The following is a 19659-nucleotide window of genomic DNA, read 5'->3' as shown; positions in this document are numbered from 1 at the left end:
GAGGAGGAGGAGGAGGAGGAGGAAGTGGACTACGAGGACTACGAGGACTTCTCCGAGCTGCCCGACACCTGCAGCATCGCCTCGGACGATTCGTTCTACCCGCCGGGGGGGCTGGAGGACGACGACGAGGATCGCTGGTCCCTGGATGAGGAAGAGCGCGACAGCCCCGAGGCGCTCAGCCTCTTCCGAGCCTGCTGCACCAACAACACCATCGTGCCCAGGGCCCCGAGGAGGAGGAGGTGCGGGAGGCTGACCGCAACCGCCGGGTGAGCATCCCGGCCCGAGGGGCAGAGCCGGGGGCGGGGGGAAGGGGAGCGCTGCGAGCCGACGGTGACACCTCTCTCCTTTGCTGCGGGCTGGTCTGCAGCCCCGTGGGGACGGCACCTCTAGCAGAGGGGAGCGGAGAGGGGCATGATGCTTCGCCTTGCTAGTCGTGACTTTCCACCTTTGGCAAAGGAAGGGGCCGGTTTGTGGGAAGAGAGAATGGGTGAGATTCCAGCTTTCCCGCCAGGAGTTTTGAACTGGGTCTTGTTTTCCCGCAGTTTGTTTGGGGCTGTGTGTGGCAGCGCTGGTAATGGTTGTGTTCGGCAGCACTAAACCTTCCTCTGCCGGGCTGTCCATCCCCTGCAGCACTTCACACTGTTCACCTTGAGAATTTGAACAACTGATAAAAGTTTGTGGGTTTACCTTTTGTTCTTTTTTTTCCTTTAGCTCTCCCCAAAACTTGCTCCTGGTTCCTAGAATGCCAATCAGGGCTCAGGGTATTCCTGTGCTAAAATCAGGCTTTTAAGAGTTCATCTGGTGTTTGTTTTGTTGCTGGTAAACTATTTTTGGGGTTTGTGTCAGTACAAGGTTTGTGATTCAGTTTTTGACTGTTCCTTAATTAACTGCAGGGACAGAGGTGTACTTCACCTACATCAGAAAGTGAAAACTCGGGAAAGACTTCCTGGGTAATGTGTAACTGGGTTGTTTGAACAGCAATATTGAAGATTAACAACAGCAATTCCTCTTACCGTTTTTACTACAGCTTGCATTAAAACTGGGCTTTTTTTACGTGTAGTTTGCATAAACAACATGCAAAAACATTTCTGTGACTTGTCTGTGACAGGAGTGTTTTGAAAGAATGCCTGTGTTATTTTAGTTGTGCAGGCAACTTGCACATTCTGGCTGGTGGTCTTTGCATTGAGACGAACGCAGTAATTTGTGTTTGGTGCTGTTTGGAGAGGGGCTTTTCTTGTGTCTTAGATGTATGTACTTGTAGGATTTTTCCTGCAAATATCTTTACTTGCCTTCGAAAGGATTGGTTTTAATACAGATTTTTAGCAATCTGCTTTACTGTAAATTTCTGAAAAAGATAAAAAAAAGTTGCATTGACACATCTGAGGGGGCAGCAACCTGTGGCATGAGGGTGGGAATGAGCAACATAGGACAGAAATAATTTAAATCAACACTTCTTCCCAGGCCAAGATACAGTGTGGTTATACTTTAGTTGGTATCATCTGAGATCCAAATGTATGTTATCGGAGATTTTGACGATCCTGCAGATAAACCTATCCTGTATGTTAGTTCTATGCCTGAGCTGGAGCCCAAACCCAGCCCTGACTCTGCATGGGGATTTGGGCCAACTCTACTCAGACCCATTGATTCAGTGTCTCAGGTGTGTGATGATGTGAGAGATTTGGCTTCCCCATAACATGTGGTATAGGGGAGACAAAGTGCCTCCAGCTGTACTTTCTGAAGAGGTGGTCTTCCCACCCAACAGAGGGCAAGCAGCTGGCTGTGAAACTGCAGGCACCTTCCATCTCAGGTCTGGGGTCTTGCAGAGCTGAGTCAAGGGGTATGAGAAAGCTCAGTGTAGACATCAGCCCTCAACCTGTAGCAACTCCTTTGGCAGAGGTGATCCGATTAGCATTGTGAGAGCAGTGAATTTACCTGTTTGGACAGCCCTCCCTTCACCACCCTCCTTCCCAAAAAGCAAGTTGCTCTTCTTTATCTCTCCACCCTCCTTCCCAAAAAGCAAGTTGTTCTTTATCTTTCCATCTTCACAGAAAAGAACCAAAATCGTAGTTTGGATCCAAACAGAAAGTTTCTCTTATTTGTTTATACTGTAAAATAAATAAATATCTACTTATTCCATTTGACTGGAAATTAAATGTTGACATCAAGCTCTGTTTTCTTCATTTTTTATGAAAACAAAGTAAAAGAGGTTCTGGAATTCAGCAGCTTGTGAAGCTTTAGAAATTATGTGGGAGACATGATTTCAGTTTCTCTCTCTGCGTCCCTGACAGAAGTGTCCTAATCACAGCAGTACAGAGCAGGACAGACTCTCTTTTCCAGACAGACATGAATGAGATGGGAGAAACCTTTTCACTAGGAAGCTGAAAGTTCAGGTGTGACTGCTGACCTGATGTTCCCACAGGGACATTTGCCCAGAGGGGACACAGGAAGCTGAAAGTTCAGGTGTGACTGCAGACCTGATGTTCCCACACGGACATTTGCCCAGAGGGGACAGCAGGGCAAATGCTCATTATTTTGGAAATGAAACCCACCCTTTTTTAGAGAACTTCACCTGACAAAAGTGAAGTTTCACTCAGGTTTTTTATCCCCTTTCTGTGGAATTTTTGTAGGTCTCGAATTTGCATGTGATATAAAGTCACTGGATGTTATCAATACACAAAACAATTTTTCTGCCTCAAAGTAACAGAACAAGTTACATATACCACTTGTGCTAATGACATTTTTCAGTTGCTGAAACTTGTACTATTGGCTTTCCGCATCTTCTTTCACCAAGATCACGTTTGTTCACAAAGTTATCTTGCAAGCATTTTTGGAAAGCTTTTCTTCCTCTTTTTTTTTTTTATTTATATCTTTATTTTGGTTTTTTTTTACACTATGAACGAATAAGCTCTACTTTTGTTTCTTGTAAGTATTTGTTTCTTTTCTGTGAGGCAGGAGAGAGAAGGAAGAATAACTTGCTTTTTGAGAAGTGAGATGGTTAAGGAGGGCTGTCCAACTGAGTATATTAGCTATCTTCACCATCCTGCTCTGATAACCTCTGGTAAGTATGTACAGTGCAGCTTCATTTTCACAGTTCAAAAATTACGTTTTCTTCAAAATAGACAAAGCAAGTAACAGGTTATTGTAGCAAGACAATACCATATTTTGGTTATGAAAGTAACTAAACTCAGTTCACAAAATGCAACATGAAGAAGAAACTTCCAAGTGCCCTAAATTGGGCACAAACAGTCTGTTTTGGGTTAATTTTTTTTTACCTTATCCCTAAGGTGTAAACGTATAAATTTAAGATTCAGAAGTAATTGTTCCTGAAAGTGCTAGGTTCCAGAGGCAAACTTACTTATTTTCTTCCATCCTGTCTGTCAAAATACATCAATTCTCTCTTTTGAGTCAGTTTGCCAAGGCTGGATAGTGTCTTTTTGTGTTGTTTCTTCAGAAGTGTATTTTCCCCATACTCCGTTCATGAGCTGCAGAACCTCCTGCCAGGCACAAGTTTTCATTAAATTCACCTTTCTGCAGTAAACCAGACTCCACAACATCTGATTTATTAGTCACCACATGTGGCCTGAAGATCTCTACCTTCCCTGTCTTGTTTTCATTACTGTTGAGACAACAACAGTTTATCTATCATTGTCTGCAGAGGATCCCCAAAGGGCTGATCCCTTCATCTTTTGTTGCACTGCTGGCTGTATATGGAATCCTGAAAGACTGGCTTGGTGCTGCTGACTTCCTCTCCTTGCCCAAGCTAATACTGAAATATTTGGAAAAGAACTATGACAACAAATAATATACTAATTGTACATCATGCAGAGTAGCCTCTCATTCATTAATGCTGATGTATTTATGTGCCTCAAGCTGGTGGAAAAGAGGGATTTGGAAATATATATGGGAAAATAAAATCATGGCTCTGGTGAAATTCCCTGACTTGACTGAGACCATAGTGTCATCTGGATAATGGTGCTGCTTTTCACTGTGCTGTGTGGGGACAGGTTCTGCCTCCTCACTAGCCGCTTTTCTAGAATTTCAGATACTTGTATCTCATAAGTTTAACATCACTTAATATCAAATTTTGCCTGGTGATCAGGGCTATATATAGACTCAGAAATACAGAGTTTCAAAATCTGGTGTTACCTAACTGCAGAATGGAAGCAAATTTAGAAATTTGCCATGACAATAGAGAAGGCGATAAGAGATGGGGGAGAGGGAGAAGAGAAGGCAAAGAACATTCTCTTGCCAGATTGAAAATCATCACTGCAGCTCATCCTCAGAAAAGTTTTTGTGTTTACCTTCTATGTGGTATAGTGTGTATCAGTAGGTACTCTGTGTAAGTCCGTGTTTTAGAGTTGATCCAGGTCCAAGAATATTCTGTTCTAGCCTTTTTCAGCTTTTCATTTTTTGTGTCATTGTTCAATGAGTCTTTCTTCCAGTTCCACAGATAACTACGGAGATAACTCTAGAAATGTTCTTCTGAAACCAGCCTAGGCTTATTTGTGTGCTGTGCACTGTAAGCGGCTGTTTCAGAATGGCATCACTCACCTGGTTTCCTTATGGGACCCATGGTGGTATCTGAGGCATCAGACATGTCATGTTGGTCTCCCCACCCTACACTGCAGAGTGCTCCTCAGCAAGGCAAAGTAGCCCACAGGCTCTGTATGTACCACCACAACAAGACTGCTTCAGGCAACTCAGCCAGTTTAGGGAGCATTACCCTTCAGAGTTTTTCACAGAGATATGCACAGTGAGTCCTCCATGGAGTTGACACCTGAACCTGACTTTGCCGAAGGGCTGCGCTTCTGAAATTGGAACTGGTTGGGAAGGACAGGGAGACAGTGGTTCAGTTCCCACTTTTTGAGTGGGGGAACACTGTGCTGGAGTCATGTATCATAAAACTGCCGGAGCTTGTGTAACACTCCATTAACCTGTTTATATTATTTTTGTTGCCTTCACAATGCTAACTTGTGAAAACAAAAATGAGGAGTGCAACATTTTGCGGTGAAGGATGAAGATCTCCCTGTCACATACTGCTTTTCAGTTGTCATGGCACCTAGTGTAAGCCATCCCGTGTCACGAAAAGGATTTGAAGAATGTTATTTGCTACAGTGCTGGGAACCTTTTTTTTAATTATTATTTTCATTGACAGCTTCAGTTCCTTCGTATTATCTTGTACAAGGTATTCTTGTGGGAATGACTGTATTGAAACTTAACATCATGACACTAAACCAGGACAGGGAATTTTTTAGGGTGAAAGTAGTTTTAAAAAGACCCTAAGGGCAAAAGTAATCAAATTTAAGTACTTCAAAAGGTACAGAAATACCCAAAGGCAGTAAAAAAAGTCCCTGGAAATACATGCTTGTGTTTAAAAAGGAAGTGAGCAGGTAAGGCAAGGAATAGTGTATGTAAAATTACAGAGTGAGCTAACCAGAGCGTGGACTAGATTGATATAGGTAGGCAGTCAGAGGTGTTATCAGAAGAGCGTGGGCAGGTTAGCTGTCTGCCTGCCCTTGTCTGCATTCATCTGAAGTGTTAGGTGAGTAATGCCTTTGTAAACCTGGCACAAGAAGACATCCTTTAAAATAGCTTAGCTGAAGAAGCAGTATATGCCCAGAACATAACTTCTATGGAGTAAAGAGAACAATTCATAAAGACCATGAGGGTGCACAGACATTAAGAATGTAAACACAGGTCTTCAGCAGACTGCTGGAAATGCATGGCCAGACCTGCTGCATCCTCCATGGAGCTGACAGGTAGTAAGATATAATTAGTACTTAGTGTCAAAAGCAGCATTAGCTAACAGATGTAATGCTCATTGAAATGAGTAGATACACATTTGAACACCTCATCCACATGAGAAAGTTGTACCAGTAGTTTCAAGTGATGCAACTTGTAGAGAAACCAGATGAAGAGTAGTTTCCTTGAAGAATTTTGACAAATTGCTTAATGCAAAGTGTATGGAACAGGAAGGATGTTTTCAGTCTGATGGTAGTCCAGAAGTAAAGGTCATATCAAACTATGCAATGAACAATTGCATAGTTTAAGCAATGTTTCATGTTACTGTCTTCAATCAAGTATGTGGACCTGCAGATCTCCTCAGAGATGCAAGGATGATTCTGGTTACCCAGCTAAGTACAGGTTGGCTCCAGATGTTATAAAATATAGCTGCATTAAAAATCTAATGATAGTCTAACAAGACTGGTTGTCTGGGACATCTGTCATCAGTAATTATGACAGATATATAATGGTGCTTTTAATATAACATGTCTGTAACACATGTGACCTTGGGACGTCTTGCTACCTTTTTCTAGAAGAATATTTGAGCTTTATTTCACAGTGCACAAAATGACACTGCTAATTATTTCATCCTTTTAGGAAATTAAAATTTATATTCTCATGGAGGAATTACTCAAGAAGGACTATTGGCTCTGATTTCCTCCTGTAAGGGTTCCTAGGATTCCTCAATAAAATTTCAGGGAAATTTAATTGAAGCAGCTTAGGAAGTTGAAGCAGACAGCACTGCTATGAGCCATCCCATTGCTCTGAAAAACTGGGTCCTGTTGAGTTTCAGCAGCGTGTAGGAGCTACTGGGCTTCAAGTATGCTGGCAAAGGAAGCAGGTCCAAAAGCCCCCAAAATCCTAAATTCTTTAGCTCCAAGCTAAGTACCAGTAAGGCAACATCTGTACCTTGTCTATCAAGGCTTTATGTCTCAAGGCAGGGGCTCTGAGGAAGAAACAATAAATGTTCCTGTCTCGGGCACCGAGTTCAGAGCTGCCTGCTAAAGAAGTTGTGAATTGAGGTCTCAGCTGCAAGGGGCAGCAGGTCTCCAGTGCCACATCTTTCAGCATCATCAAGAGCTTAACTCTCATATTCTTTGGTCCTGATAGTGCTGGAATTGGTGATCTGGACTGCGGCTCTTGAAGCCTCAGAGTCAGCACTGACAGATGGAAAGGCAGGGATTGAGATGCTCAGCCCCTCATCGGGGAATTCACTTTTCAGAGGTGTGAGACTTGCTTGTTTTTCACTCAGTCTGACTTGTCACTAGGTTTCAGGGGACATTTCAAAAAGGGTTTTGAAAGAGGCATTAATGTTCACTTTTGTGGTTTCACAGAAACCACTTGTCATTGTATCCTTTTAGTCACATGGACTTGTGTGTATGCTTGGGAATATAAACTATGAAAATAAGTAATAACAAATCTTGAACAAGGAGTACAAGTAATCAAAATACCTATTGGGGTCTATTCAGACATTTCAGCAGGTACTGTTATGTTCAAAATCTGTTATACTACTCAAGAAGAGATAGATTGAAGAGTAAAAAAGCCAAAGCCCTGTTATATATTTTGGAAAAGATTATTGTGTGACAGAGGCCAACAAAAATCAGCTGTTTTACTGTAACACTGCTGTATGTTGGTGGTACTTCATCTTCACAGAGGAGAATGATAGTGAGACTGAGTAGTAACTCTTATAATGACTTTACAGGTGTTGGTTGCTTCCTGCCAGATGAGCCTAAATGTGCATCAGATTTATTTTAAATTGCATTTCTTTAAAGCACATTTTTCTTCCTCTAAAGAGAAACAATACATGATCACCAACTAAAATTTACTGTTAATTTTGAAATAAAGATAGATTTGGAAAGTGTAAGCAGCCTTTTACTTGTAGAAAATCCTGCTAGATGAGCATGTGTATGTGCATTGCCAGAGGAAACCATCTCTGGCACGGGAGCATGTGTGTGCTCATGCCCACTCTAGTCAGAATTAACCTCTCTGGTGTGGACCAATGATGACCACACAGCCAGCACTTGACCTAGGTTTTCTCTGAACCCCAAGTGGTTTTCCTAATTCATTATTGGTTTTTAGACTTTTCAATTCAAAGTGCCCAAACTAGCATCATTTGTTGTGTTATGGTTTTGGAAATCATTAATTATGCTGGTACTGAAATGAGTATAATATGTACTTGCACATGCTGTATACTTATCTCAGATATGATAAGATAGCCTTCAAGTAGGATAACATAGATCATAAGAGCCAGTTCTTCCCAAGCTGGTATTTTTTGGCATTCATTTCCATACCTTTTCCAGTTCTTATACTTTGTTTATGCAAGTTATTCTGTTCTGGGTACTTTTTTTTTAGCAATTGACATAAACAGTATATTGCCTGCTAGCAATTTTCCTGCATATTCTTTCTATATTGTCTCTCATTGCACTGTGGAATTAGGTTTATCTTTTGTGACTGAGGCAGAGCTGACTTAAAGCTAGTGGTAGATTTACTAAAAACTGCTGCTAGACTTTTTTAAATAGAAGAGAAATTCTCTGGAGAATGTGAAAGCAATGAAGAACTCCCACAGGCTTTATAGGAGGAGACAGGAGTTCACCTTTAATGTTTTCATAAATAAAGTTTCTCTTGGAAGGTTACCCTTTTAAATTATTTAAAACGTTATGCCACATGGGTTTGAATTTACCCATTTCTAAGGGTTCTTTAATTAAATTAAAAAATGGAAACCCTCCAGCCCAGGCTGAATATAACCTTGTAGCATAGTCAGTATGTCACAGTAAGAAATAATCAAGTAGGAAGAGTATGGTTGTCACAGAGTCCGTGGCTGCACATCTGGTAGTGAATTAGCAATTCAAATTGTATCCACTGTGGGAAAAACCCACTATGTGGAAATAGTTCCCATTTTTCAATTCTATTATTTTCTATTATGTCTGTTAAATTCCACAGGGAGCAATTTGAAAGCAAGCTCATGCAGAATGGGAATGACTCATGGTTGGGCTTTTGTTGCTTCTCACGTTTTGGATGTATAATATTCTGAGCCTGATCCTGCAATACCCTCTCATGTATGAGGGTTGGGGGTGTTTAGGTCTTTTGCCTCTCTGCCTCTCAGCACACGAGGCCTTGTCTTTGGGGCAGCCTGTGTGTAGACAGACCAACTGCTGACAACAAAAGAGACTGCCAGCAGCCAGCACAGCTCAGAACTGAGTCCTTAGGGAAGTTTTGAAGTTTTGTTTCTATTACCGTGGAGGGGAGGCTTACATATAAGCCATTGTTATTAGTTTTCTGAAGTGGAAAAGTGACTGATAACAGAACATATTCAATCTGTTGATAAAAGCAGCCTTTCAGGGGGTATTTGGCTTTTCTTTTCTTTTCAAAACCTAGGTATCTTGCTATTTGTAGTCAGCTCACCTGTTTACCATTTGATTGGGGAACACAGTGAGGGTAGCCATTTATTCATCAAAGTGTGGATGAAAGGAAAGGGAAAACTTTATTTGAAAGCTGGTAGGGTACTTCTGCATATCTGCAAGTATCACATGGGTTTGATAAAGGTTTCAAGAGAAGGCAGAATCAAAACTCAGCTCCATAAAGGAGTTCATTTAAAATATTCTTCTTTCAACAGAGAAAGATTTTCTATAAAAAGCCTGAAAGGATAACAAGTATTGGCTGGTTTTGGAAAATGAAATCCCACAATATTAATGAAATTGTAGTGTTTAGACCTACACAGCCCTTCTGAGCTACTAAAAAAAAATACAAACTATCACAGCAGAAGAGTTTTCTGGTTACACTGTGACCAGCTGTACTACATAGTAAATGCCTGGATGCATGGAGCAACAGCAGCCAGAGGAAACCTACAGCTGGGAAGCAACAGGTTATTTTCCCTGCTGTGCTGCAGGCACTTTACCACTGCTATGTTAGGTGAGTCCTGTCTGCAGGGGAAACTGGGCAGTGTAACCATGTCAGAGATATTGCTCTGCCACACTGCTTCAGCAGAGCTTCCCATGCAGAATTACCATCCTGGAATAAAGTGCAGTGTTCTTGGAGGGCAACTCGTCCTGTGGTTTGGGCAGGGGGGAGTGAAACCATTTGCCATTTCATGGGTGACAGGGAAGGAAAACAATTTAAAGATCCCTGGGAGGGGAGTGAAAGCATCCTTCTCTTAACCCAGGGACAGAAAGTCAATGCAATCCCCTTGGCAGAGACTTTCCCACAGTCTGCAAGCAGTGGCTGTGTGGAAGGGCTTGGGTGGCTCTGGAATCTCCCAGTAACCTCCTGCCTGCACCAGCCAATGGCACAGGGACCACACTGTGCTGTGTCCTGCTGTCACTTATGTAGGGTGGGTCTGAATCTTCCTTGCCACCTATTTATCATGTATGAAACAGAGATTGTTTGTTGTGCTTTCTCTTGTTTTGCTGCTCTTGCTTTCTCTTGTTTTGATGCTGGATGATCTGTGGGCATTTTGCAGCCTGCAAAACTCTTCCCCTTTTGAGTGTGCAACAGGGATGCCCATGCACAAAGATATCCAGAGCAGATCTACCTGTGGAATAGGAACCTGAACTGAGTACTAGATACCAGATAATCTTTTAGTACCTTGCTGGAATTAGAATAGCATGTATGCAGTGTATTGAAGTCAGATGTCTCAGTGCGTTTACAATATGCTTATCTCCATACAAGTTCCCATGAAGTGTATGGGATCCATTATATTTATGTGGAAATCTCCCTGCAAAGCAAGATAATTAAATGTAACAGTCAAGAGCTGCCTTACCAAATTATACCTGTTACAATAAGTATAATTGCCTGATTACTTTGAAAATGTTGCTTTTGAATTTTAAAAATTTAATGAGAGATTATACTTCTTTCCCACTATATGTTAGCTTCAAATCATCCTGTTAGTAATACATGAAACAAGCATTGACATATTTAATACATTTAGACATTTTACAGGCAGTAAGGTTCTAAAGCTTCTGAAAGGAGGTTGCAGTGAGGTGAGGGTCAACCTCTTCTCCCAGGTAACAAGTGATAGGACAAGGGGAAATGGACTCATGTTGCATCAGGGGAGGTTCAGGTTGGATATTGAGAAAAATTTCTTCACCGGAAGAGTGGTTAAGCATTGGAACAGATTTTCCAGGGAAGTGGTCTAGTCACCATCTCTGGAAGTGTTCAAAAACCCAGTAGATGTGGCACTTTGCAACATGGTTTAGTGAACATGGTGGTATTCAGTCACAGACTGGACTTCATGATCTCGAAGGTCTTTTCCAGCCTTAATGGTTCTCTGATTCTAATATCACCATCACAGAACAAAAAAAAAAAAAGAAAAAGAAAAAAGAAAGGTTAATAAATGTCAGCCTTTCTCTTAAAATTAATTGCCCAAATTATTTTCTTCCAAGGCGCGAGATCGTGAAGTGTCTTTCATTTGCTATTGCCATTTTATCTTTACGTGGGCATTTTTAGCTTGACCTAGTTTATGCTTATTACAGTCAGCACAGCTGATTTATGAGCAGAGCCTCCATTCACAGATGGGTGCAGGCAGAGCTGAGGTATTCAGGTGTACATCTATGGGATTGTTAATGTGCATTTCACAGATCACAAATGTACAGTGAGCTGATCGTCCTCCATGTATATGAGTTCAAGTAAGAAAAAAAAATAACCCAAAGGCTTTCAGTAAGGTGATGCTGTTACCCAGTGCTTCTCATATCTCAGGTCTAGCACTATATTCTTCTGCTATTAAAACTACTAAATCCCCCAGCTATCAGGTGTCAGCAAAATATACTGTGATCTTTCTTTGGAGTTTTAATACTTGACATTAGGTCAGTAGCAACTACCCTCCTGTAGTAGGTACATAGACAGTAACCATGTGGCAAAATAGATTAACATCACCAACTAAATGTCATAAATATGTGTGATCTGGGTGATACATATCACAGAGAGGAAGGATTTTAAAAACACAGTGGCTCTTTCAGTATTGATTCAAAGAAAGAGTGACTCCAGTGTAGGCCATGGCAATGTGGGAGTGGGAACCAGGGCACAGGCACTGAACCCAAAGGCACACGCTTGCCCTGCTGCTTCCAGCTCAGGTTCCAGCTGCTATGTCAGCTGGAGCAGGGGGTAAAACTCTGTCTAACCTGCTCATAAGGCCATGTTCACAGATATTAACTAGTTATGTTGGAAGTTCACTTTGTCTAGCCTTTGTTCATGTGTTCCTCAAGCACACCTCCCCAGCAGAGTGAGATGAGTGCTGCAAACTTCAATCTGGACTTCTAAGAGGGAAACACAGCCATCATGTTTGAAGACTTCGGCATATAGCTCTCTATACTGCCATTATTCTTTGGACAAGTTGAGTGTGTAGAAAAGTACAGTTCACAGTCCTGTAATGAATATCCTTTGTAAGCTAGCCTACTGTCGTTCATCTGTCAACCTGCAGAGTTTGAAAATTTAGGTCAAATATATCCAAATCCATGTTTTGAGAATTTTTAGTTATAAGAATAAATTAATTGTTTTGAGAATTTTAGAAAAAATATTAATCAGTATTGGTGTTTCTGTAGCACAAAGTAGTAATTGTAATTGCAGCTGTGAGTTTAATGTGTACATTGGCCCTTCATTTCTGTTTACTCCTTGCCATCCACAAAACACATTCCTCTGGGTATAAGGTTTTTAAAATAGCTCTTAGTTACCCAGTTTAGATTTTGAGTACTTGTCTAAAAATACTGTATTTCCTCTTTCTCATGTAATTTCTATTTCTAGTACAGTGACTGTTCTGATTTATTACTAAATTGTTAGTGTGTATTGTAAAGGAAATATGAATTAGAGCAAAGCCTATACAACTTGGCAGCTTCTCAGTCATAGGGGAAAGGGCAAGAGAGCATTGTTTATGTGATATAAACCCTAACAAGAACATTCAAATATTGTCATCATTACTTTCACACACTTGCTTCTTTTCCTTCCCAGAGCTGTCTCCTGTTGTTTCCTCTCAGTTTTAAGGCACTCAGGGAGCATGTTTGGAATGACTCTACCTCATTATTGGTGGTACTGCAATCAATAATATCATTCCAAAAATACATGATTTTGAAGTCTACCCATATTGCTTTTTAATTTTAAGATTATTGCTACAAAGCAATATCTATTAGTATAATCATGCTATTTACAGCAATTCTGCTGTGCAAATATCCAATGTGACATTTACAAACATTAAATGGACAAGTGATTTTTGGCTGTGGGATTTTGATACTAATGTTAGTATCACTTAATTGCAATGAGCCTTCATTCTGGATCTTTGCTATTGTTTGTTTTGTTTCAGAGGTGGATTGAAGGAGTAAGATTCTGGAGGCAATAGGAAACAGTCTGCCCATAATTTTCAGGTAGAAATAAAAAGACCAAACCTCCTGCTCTTAAAAATATTGCCATATTGCCAAGTAGCATTCTCTCATTTTATGTCAGAGAAATGGAAAAAGAACTCCAAACACTTACAAGAACATTTGAAGATGATCTGTTGCAGTGGATTGACCTTGGCTGCATGCCAGGCACCCACCAAAGTCATTCTCTCACTCCCCTCTGCAAAATGGACAGAGGAGAGAAAATACAATGAGAGGTTCATGGGTTGAGATAAGGACCAGGAGAGATGACCCTCTGAATACCATCACAGGCAAAACAGACTCATCCTGGGGAAAGAAAGTGATTTTATTACTATCAGGACCAGAGCAGGATAATAAGAAAATAAAGCAGACCTTAAAAACACGTTCCCTCACCCCTCCCTCCTTCTCAACTCTACCTCCTCCCCATCAGGGGTGCAGGGAGATGGGGAGTGGGGGCTGCAGTCAGTTCATCACATGTTGTTTCTGTCACTGCTCACAGGGAGAGGAGTCCTTCCCCTGCTCCAGTTTGGGGTCCCTCCCACGGGAGACAGCTCTCCACAAACTTCTCTGATATGAGTCCTTCCCATGAGCAGCAGTTCTCCATGAACTGTGTCAGTGTGGGTCACTCTCCACAGGGTGCAGTGCAGCCCCTCAGGGACACCCTGCTCCAGCATGGGTCCCTCACAGGATCACAAGTCCTACCAGGAGCTTTGCTCCAGCATGGGCTCCCCATAAGTTAACAGCCTGCTTTGGGAATCCACCTGCTCCAGTGTAGGTCTCCTCCATGGGCTACAGGCCTATCCCTGTACCCTGTTAGCCTCCATGGGCTACAGGTGGATCTCTGCACCCTGTTAACCTCCATGGGTTGCAGGGGCACAGCTGCTTCACCATGGTCTTCACCACAGGCTACAGGGGATCCTCAGCTCCGACAGCTGGAGTACCTCCTGCCCCTCCTCCTCCACTGACCTTTCCATCTGCATAGTTGTTCCTCTCACTTACTCCTCTCTTCTGTGGTTGCAATTACTTCTGCGCAATAACTTCTTTTGCTTTCTTAAATGGGTTATCACAGAGGTGTTGCTACCATGACTGATTGGCTTGGCCTTGCCACAGTGGCAGGTCCCTCCTGGAGCTGCTGGCATTGGCTGTGTTGAGCATGGGGAAACCTGGCCATGCAAAACTACTAGGTCTGTTTTATGGGAAAACAAGTTCCTGCTTCCAAGTGCCTGAAAATTGAGGGAGAAAAACATACGTTTTACCATTCTTCTACTTCTCTGTGATCTCTTTAGCTAATAGCAATATAGAGTTCTTGGAAAATATGGGATAAGGAACTGCAGCATTTGGTTAGTGATAGCAAACCCTCTAAATACCCTCACTCCTCACAGAAAAGGAAAAAAATTCACTCCAAACAGTACCTTCAGGATCATGAGGAACATGACATGATGAACTGTTAAGTGGAAGGTGACCTTATTTGTTCATATTTTTTGGTCTCCATTTAATTTCTGTAAAATTTTGTCTTTTCCATCAATGAAAGTAAAATAAGATCTTATCAAACCTTCCTGTTGCTTTTAGCACACTGCAGCTTTTTACAGGCCTAAGTCACTTTAATTCCTATTGAATTAAAAATAAAAGCCAGTGGAAACTGACAGCCTCTCAACCTACCTCCAGAGCAAGACATTTTGAAAGAGTGATGAAAATTTTAGTAGTTGTGATAGGGGAAAACAGGAATTACTTAGAAAATTAATTATATATTCTCTGAAAAGGTTTTTAAATTTCTTGAAGCTTACAGGAGTTTTTTCCTTAAGCAAAAATTTAGGCCAGAGATATATGATGCAGAGAGGCACATACTGAGGAGGTTTCTCATGCCATAAAAATTTACTATGAATTAAGATATATGGAAAGTAAAATGCTATTAAATCAGTAATTTTCAAATCTGGGTGTAAAAGCTATTTTCCTTGTATGTGAACAAAGAGAAGGAAATTATAAGTTGTTAGTCCTCCAATAGAGGTAAGACCTTGATATTTCCTCCCTGTGCTTCCTAATACCCAGCTGAGTAGCACGTACCTTTTTTTTACAGGGGTTGGAGTGTGTGTGACACGCATGACACTCCTGACTCAAAAATCGCAAAGATCATAACCTGCGAAAGAGTCTTTGATATCATTAAGGTAAAGATGTCCTTCAGTTTACTGCTCCTGTATGAGTAATTGCTTTCATGCAGCTGATGCAATTTCACCTGACCCCTATCTTCTAACTGAGGCATCAAAGGTGTTTTTGGCTCTCATTTAGTAGAGTTGGGCACAGTCTGGCAGGTTTCTGTAGCAGGTGGAATGTTCTCTGTGAAATAAAGGGCTCAGAGGCTTTGAAGTCTACATAGCTAGAATATCACTCCTTACCATTTCAGAATTGAAAGTATTAGTTGTACATTTATTTGGCAAAAGAACAAGGTGAGAATCAAACCTAGGAAGCAAGAGATTCAGCTCTGGGTGGTAAAATGCACATTTAGAGGAATGGTCCTGGGAATCTGGAGAGGTACCACTCGGCTGGAAGCTGGCTAATGTCCTGATTTTCAAAAAGGACAGGAAGGATGACCCTGGTAACTACAGGCCTGTTAGCCTCACTTCTGTACCTGGTAAGATCATGGAAAAGGTTATCCTGGGAGGTACTGAAAAACATCTGAGGGATAACACAGTCATTGCACACAGCCAGCACAGCTTCATGAGGGGAATGTCCTGTTTGTCAAACCTTATTTCCTTTTATGACAAGGTAACCCATCTAGTTGGACAAGGGAAGTCAGTGGATGTAATCCTTTTAGATTTCAGTAATGCTTTCAATCCAGTCTCTCACTACCTCCTTCTGGACAAAATGTCCAGCATAAAACTGGGTAAACACATTATGTGATGGGTAAGCAACTGACTCATGGGTCAGGTGCAAAGGGTTATGGTGAATGGGATTGCATCAGGCTGGTGACTGGTCACTAGTGGGTTCTGCAGAGCTCCATCTTAGGCCCAGTGCTCGTCAATATCTTCGTAAATGACTTGCACACAGGACTCGAAGGTCTATTAAGTTAATTTTCAGATGATACAAAATTTGGAGTAGCTGTTGGCTTCCTTGAAGGCAGAGAGGCCTTGCAGTGAGACCTAGACAAATCAGAGAGCTGGGCATTCATCAACTATACGAAGTTTAACAAGGGCAAGTGCTGGATTCTGCCCCTGGGATGATGGGGCAACCCTGGATGAATGGACAGACTGGGGGATGAGGTGCTGGAAAGCAGTGCTGCAGAAAGTGACCTGGGGGTCCTTGTTGATGTTGAATATGAGTCAACAGTGTGCCCTGGCAGCCAGGAGGGACAACCATGTCCTGGGGTGCATCAGGCATGGCATCTCCAGCCAGATGAGGGAGGTGGTTGTCCTGCTCTACTCTGCACTGGTTCAGCCGCACCTTGAGTATTGTGTGTGGTTTGGGCACCACAATATAAGAAAATTATTAAGCTGTTAGAGGAGTGTGTTAGAGGAGGGGAATGAAGATGGTGGAAGGCCTTGAGGGGAAGCCACATGAGAGGTGGCTGAGGTCACTTGGTCCATTCAGCCTGGGGCTCATTGCTGTGCTGTATACAGCTTTCTCACAAAAGGAAGTGGAGGGGCAGGCACTGATCTCTCTGGCAACCAGTGATAGGACCCAAGGGAATGATCCGAAGTTGTGTCAGTGGAGGTTTAGGTTGGATATAGAAAAAGACTCTTCACACAGAGGTTGGTTGGACACTGGAACAGGCTCCCCAGGGAAGTGGTCACAGCACCAAGCCTGACAGAGCTCAAGAAGTGTTTGGACAATGCTCTCAGGCACAGGGTGTGATTCTTGGGGCTGTCCTGTGCAGGGCCAGGAGTTGGACTAGGTGATCCTTGTGGGTCCCTTCTAACTCTGATTATTCTGTGATTCTGTGAACTTAAAAAATGCAGAACACAAGGTATAACCCTCATTGCATTTGTTTCTAGAGACTATGGCTGAAGAAACAGCAGCTTTGTAGATTTGGTGGTAATGAAGGACAACATCTGTTGCTCCCGAGTCCTGTGTCCATCCAGAGGGCAAGAGAAGAGCAGTAGGTTGTGCTGCTGGTCACAAGCTCTCATGGCTGAACTGTCCTAGTGCTAGTCTTAGCAAACAGACTGGCAAGCTGAGGTTCCATGGGGAGCTCTGCATGAAGCTGGGAGGCTTAATGCTGCTGAAATTTACTGTTCTCAGACCATGCACAGATGGATTTAAGGATCCTCCTAAAGGTCTGCTGCCAAAGGAGGACAGCTAGTGCTCCACATCCTCAGTTATGAAGAAACAAAAAGATTTCAAATGCCAAAAAGATGTAGACAAAATATCTGCCCTTTAGCTTCTTATTTATTCAATCAAATCTATAGATGCCAATCTTCTGGTTTTGGCTTAGCCTCCCGTAAAACTGCCTGATTTGTCAATGGGTGTGACCTGTGAGTGACTGCTAAATGGACATGGACTAAATTTAGAAAAATGACTGTTAGTCTTTAAAGGGTGGAAATATCATGGGGTTTGTGCAGTGTAATGTATGTAACTAGGCTGCACAACTGAAAATCACCATTAAGAATGTCATACATTGCTAGCAACAAAATACCAAATTTATGATATAATATTTGCAGCAACACACACTGTCTTCCTTTTAAATGCAGAAATCTCTTTTCATCCTGTTGTTCCTTCACCCTGTTATTCCTATTTCTTGTTAACCACCCTATGCTTATACAATGGTTGAAGAGTTTCCTTCTCTATCATGCTCTTCTTTATTACGAAATAGAAAACTTCCAAAAATATCAATGGAATCTTCCTTGCAAAATTTATACAAAGTGAATGTGTTTCTTTGTTCTCATCGCTTAGAAAATTCCATTGCTTTGGAGTTGGGCACCACAAAAATGAAGCAAATTGTGTTTACAAGTCACTTCTATACTATTTAGTGGACAAGTCTCTCTAAGCAACCAAGTCCCATTTCTACCAAAGGTTTTCACTTACCACACAGGAATCTCTGCAGTTGTTGGTGTATCTTTGTTTATACCTTTAGTAGAAACACACTTGCAGTTTCCTGAGCTTCCCAGCCTGTTTTCTTAGATGGAGCTCTCTAATAGCATTAGGTCAGCCATGACACCTCATGTGGCTTAATGCCATACAAGTATCCTTCTGTAACAGAAAATCCTGGAAAGCAATGCAAACTGCTATGGATATGCAGACCCATTCACTAATTCCTAATTTTTTCAAGGCATGAATAATGTGGCTGCATATAAATGCTTAGTTGCATGAAAGTGCTAGTCCAATAATTGCTGTGATGTTTGGCCAACAGTGAATGCAATAAGATATACTCTTCCTCTGAACAGTAAAAACTGGCACAAACTGAGGTGGAATAAGTCAGGTAGCCAATATTTTTCTGTAACCTTTTATTCTATATGAAGGTATTTATTTACAAATCTTCAGCTGGAGACATTGGAAAGCTTTTGTGATGATTTTAGTTTCCCACTGTATATTGAAAATTCCCTTTAAGCCAGCTATCATTTTTATTTTTTTTTCTCCAGGGCTCTGGAGCATCATTCAAAGGTCCCTTAGTGTGTTCAGATACTGCTCTTATTAGTGAGCCTCTATCAACAAAAATGCCATCCTGCAGCCAAGCAATGTCTTGATGTACCCAAAGACTCTGTTGTAATTCAGCTGCTGTGGGGCATGGAGATGTGTCAAGCTCACTGCAAACAGCTCTGAAAAACCTCCATCAGATGTCTTTGATACATACTGGATGGGTTTTTTTGTTGCATGTTTCTTTTCAGCAAAAGCTGTTCTTTTGCTAAGAAAACTGTGGTTTAAATGTCTACTATTTCTCTCATAGGTATAGGTCCCTAAATTAAAAAGTAGATTGCTCATATGAATTCCTGGACTCCTTACTTCATAATAGCTGCTTTACAGTTTATCCAAATATTCTATGGTATTATGTAGTAAAAGAACTATTTCTATGGATGAGGGGAAGGCTGTGGGTGTAGTCTACCTGGACTTCAGCAAAGCCTCACTGTCTCCCACAGCATACTCCTGAAAAAGCTGCAGCCCACGTCTTGGACAGGGCCACTCTCTGCTGGGTTCAGAACTGGCTGGATGGCCCAGAGAGTGGTGGTGAACGGTGCCACATCCACTTGGTGTCTGGTCACTAGTGGTGTTCCCCAGGGGTCAGTGCTGGGCCCAGTTCTCTTTAATATCTTTGTTGATGATTTGGGTGAAGGGATTGAGTGCCCCATCAGCAAGTTTGCAGATGACACAAAGTTGGGTGAGTGTGTCAATCTGCTGGTAGGCAGGAGGGCTCTGCAGAGGGACCTGGATAGGCTGGAGGGATGGGCTGATTCCAATGGGATGAGGTTTAACAAGGCCAACTGCTGGTCCTGCACTTTGGCCATAACAATCCCATGCAGCACTGCAGGCTGGGGACAGAGTGGCTGGAGAGCAGCCAGGCAGAAAGGGACCTGGGAGTTTGGATAGATAGAAAGCTGAACATGAGCCA

General features: G+C 42.0%; 1 protein-coding gene across 1 annotated transcript in view; it reads left to right on the top strand.

Moving 5' to 3' along the window:
* Positions 1–3: 3 nt before the first annotated feature.
* Positions 4–19659, top strand: part of LOC103804295 (ankyrin repeat domain-containing protein 33B-like) — a gene marked incomplete at its 5' end in the record, with an annotated part of 47301 nt that continues 27645 nt past the window's right edge. The window contains 2 exon segments of the mRNA XM_009076901.1: positions 4–214; positions 217–266. Of these exon segments, the coding sequence (XP_009075149.1) occupies positions 4–214; positions 217–266 (261 nt within the window).

Source organism: Acanthisitta chloris, unplaced genomic scaffold (assembly GCF_000695815.1).
Source record: "Acanthisitta chloris isolate BGI_N310 unplaced genomic scaffold, ASM69581v1 scaffold2996, whole genome shotgun sequence".
Taxonomy (NCBI): Eukaryota; Metazoa; Chordata; class Aves; order Passeriformes; family Acanthisittidae; genus Acanthisitta; species Acanthisitta chloris.
The sequence above is the reverse complement of the archived record's forward strand: the minus strand, read 5'-3'. Positions and strand labels throughout refer to the sequence as shown.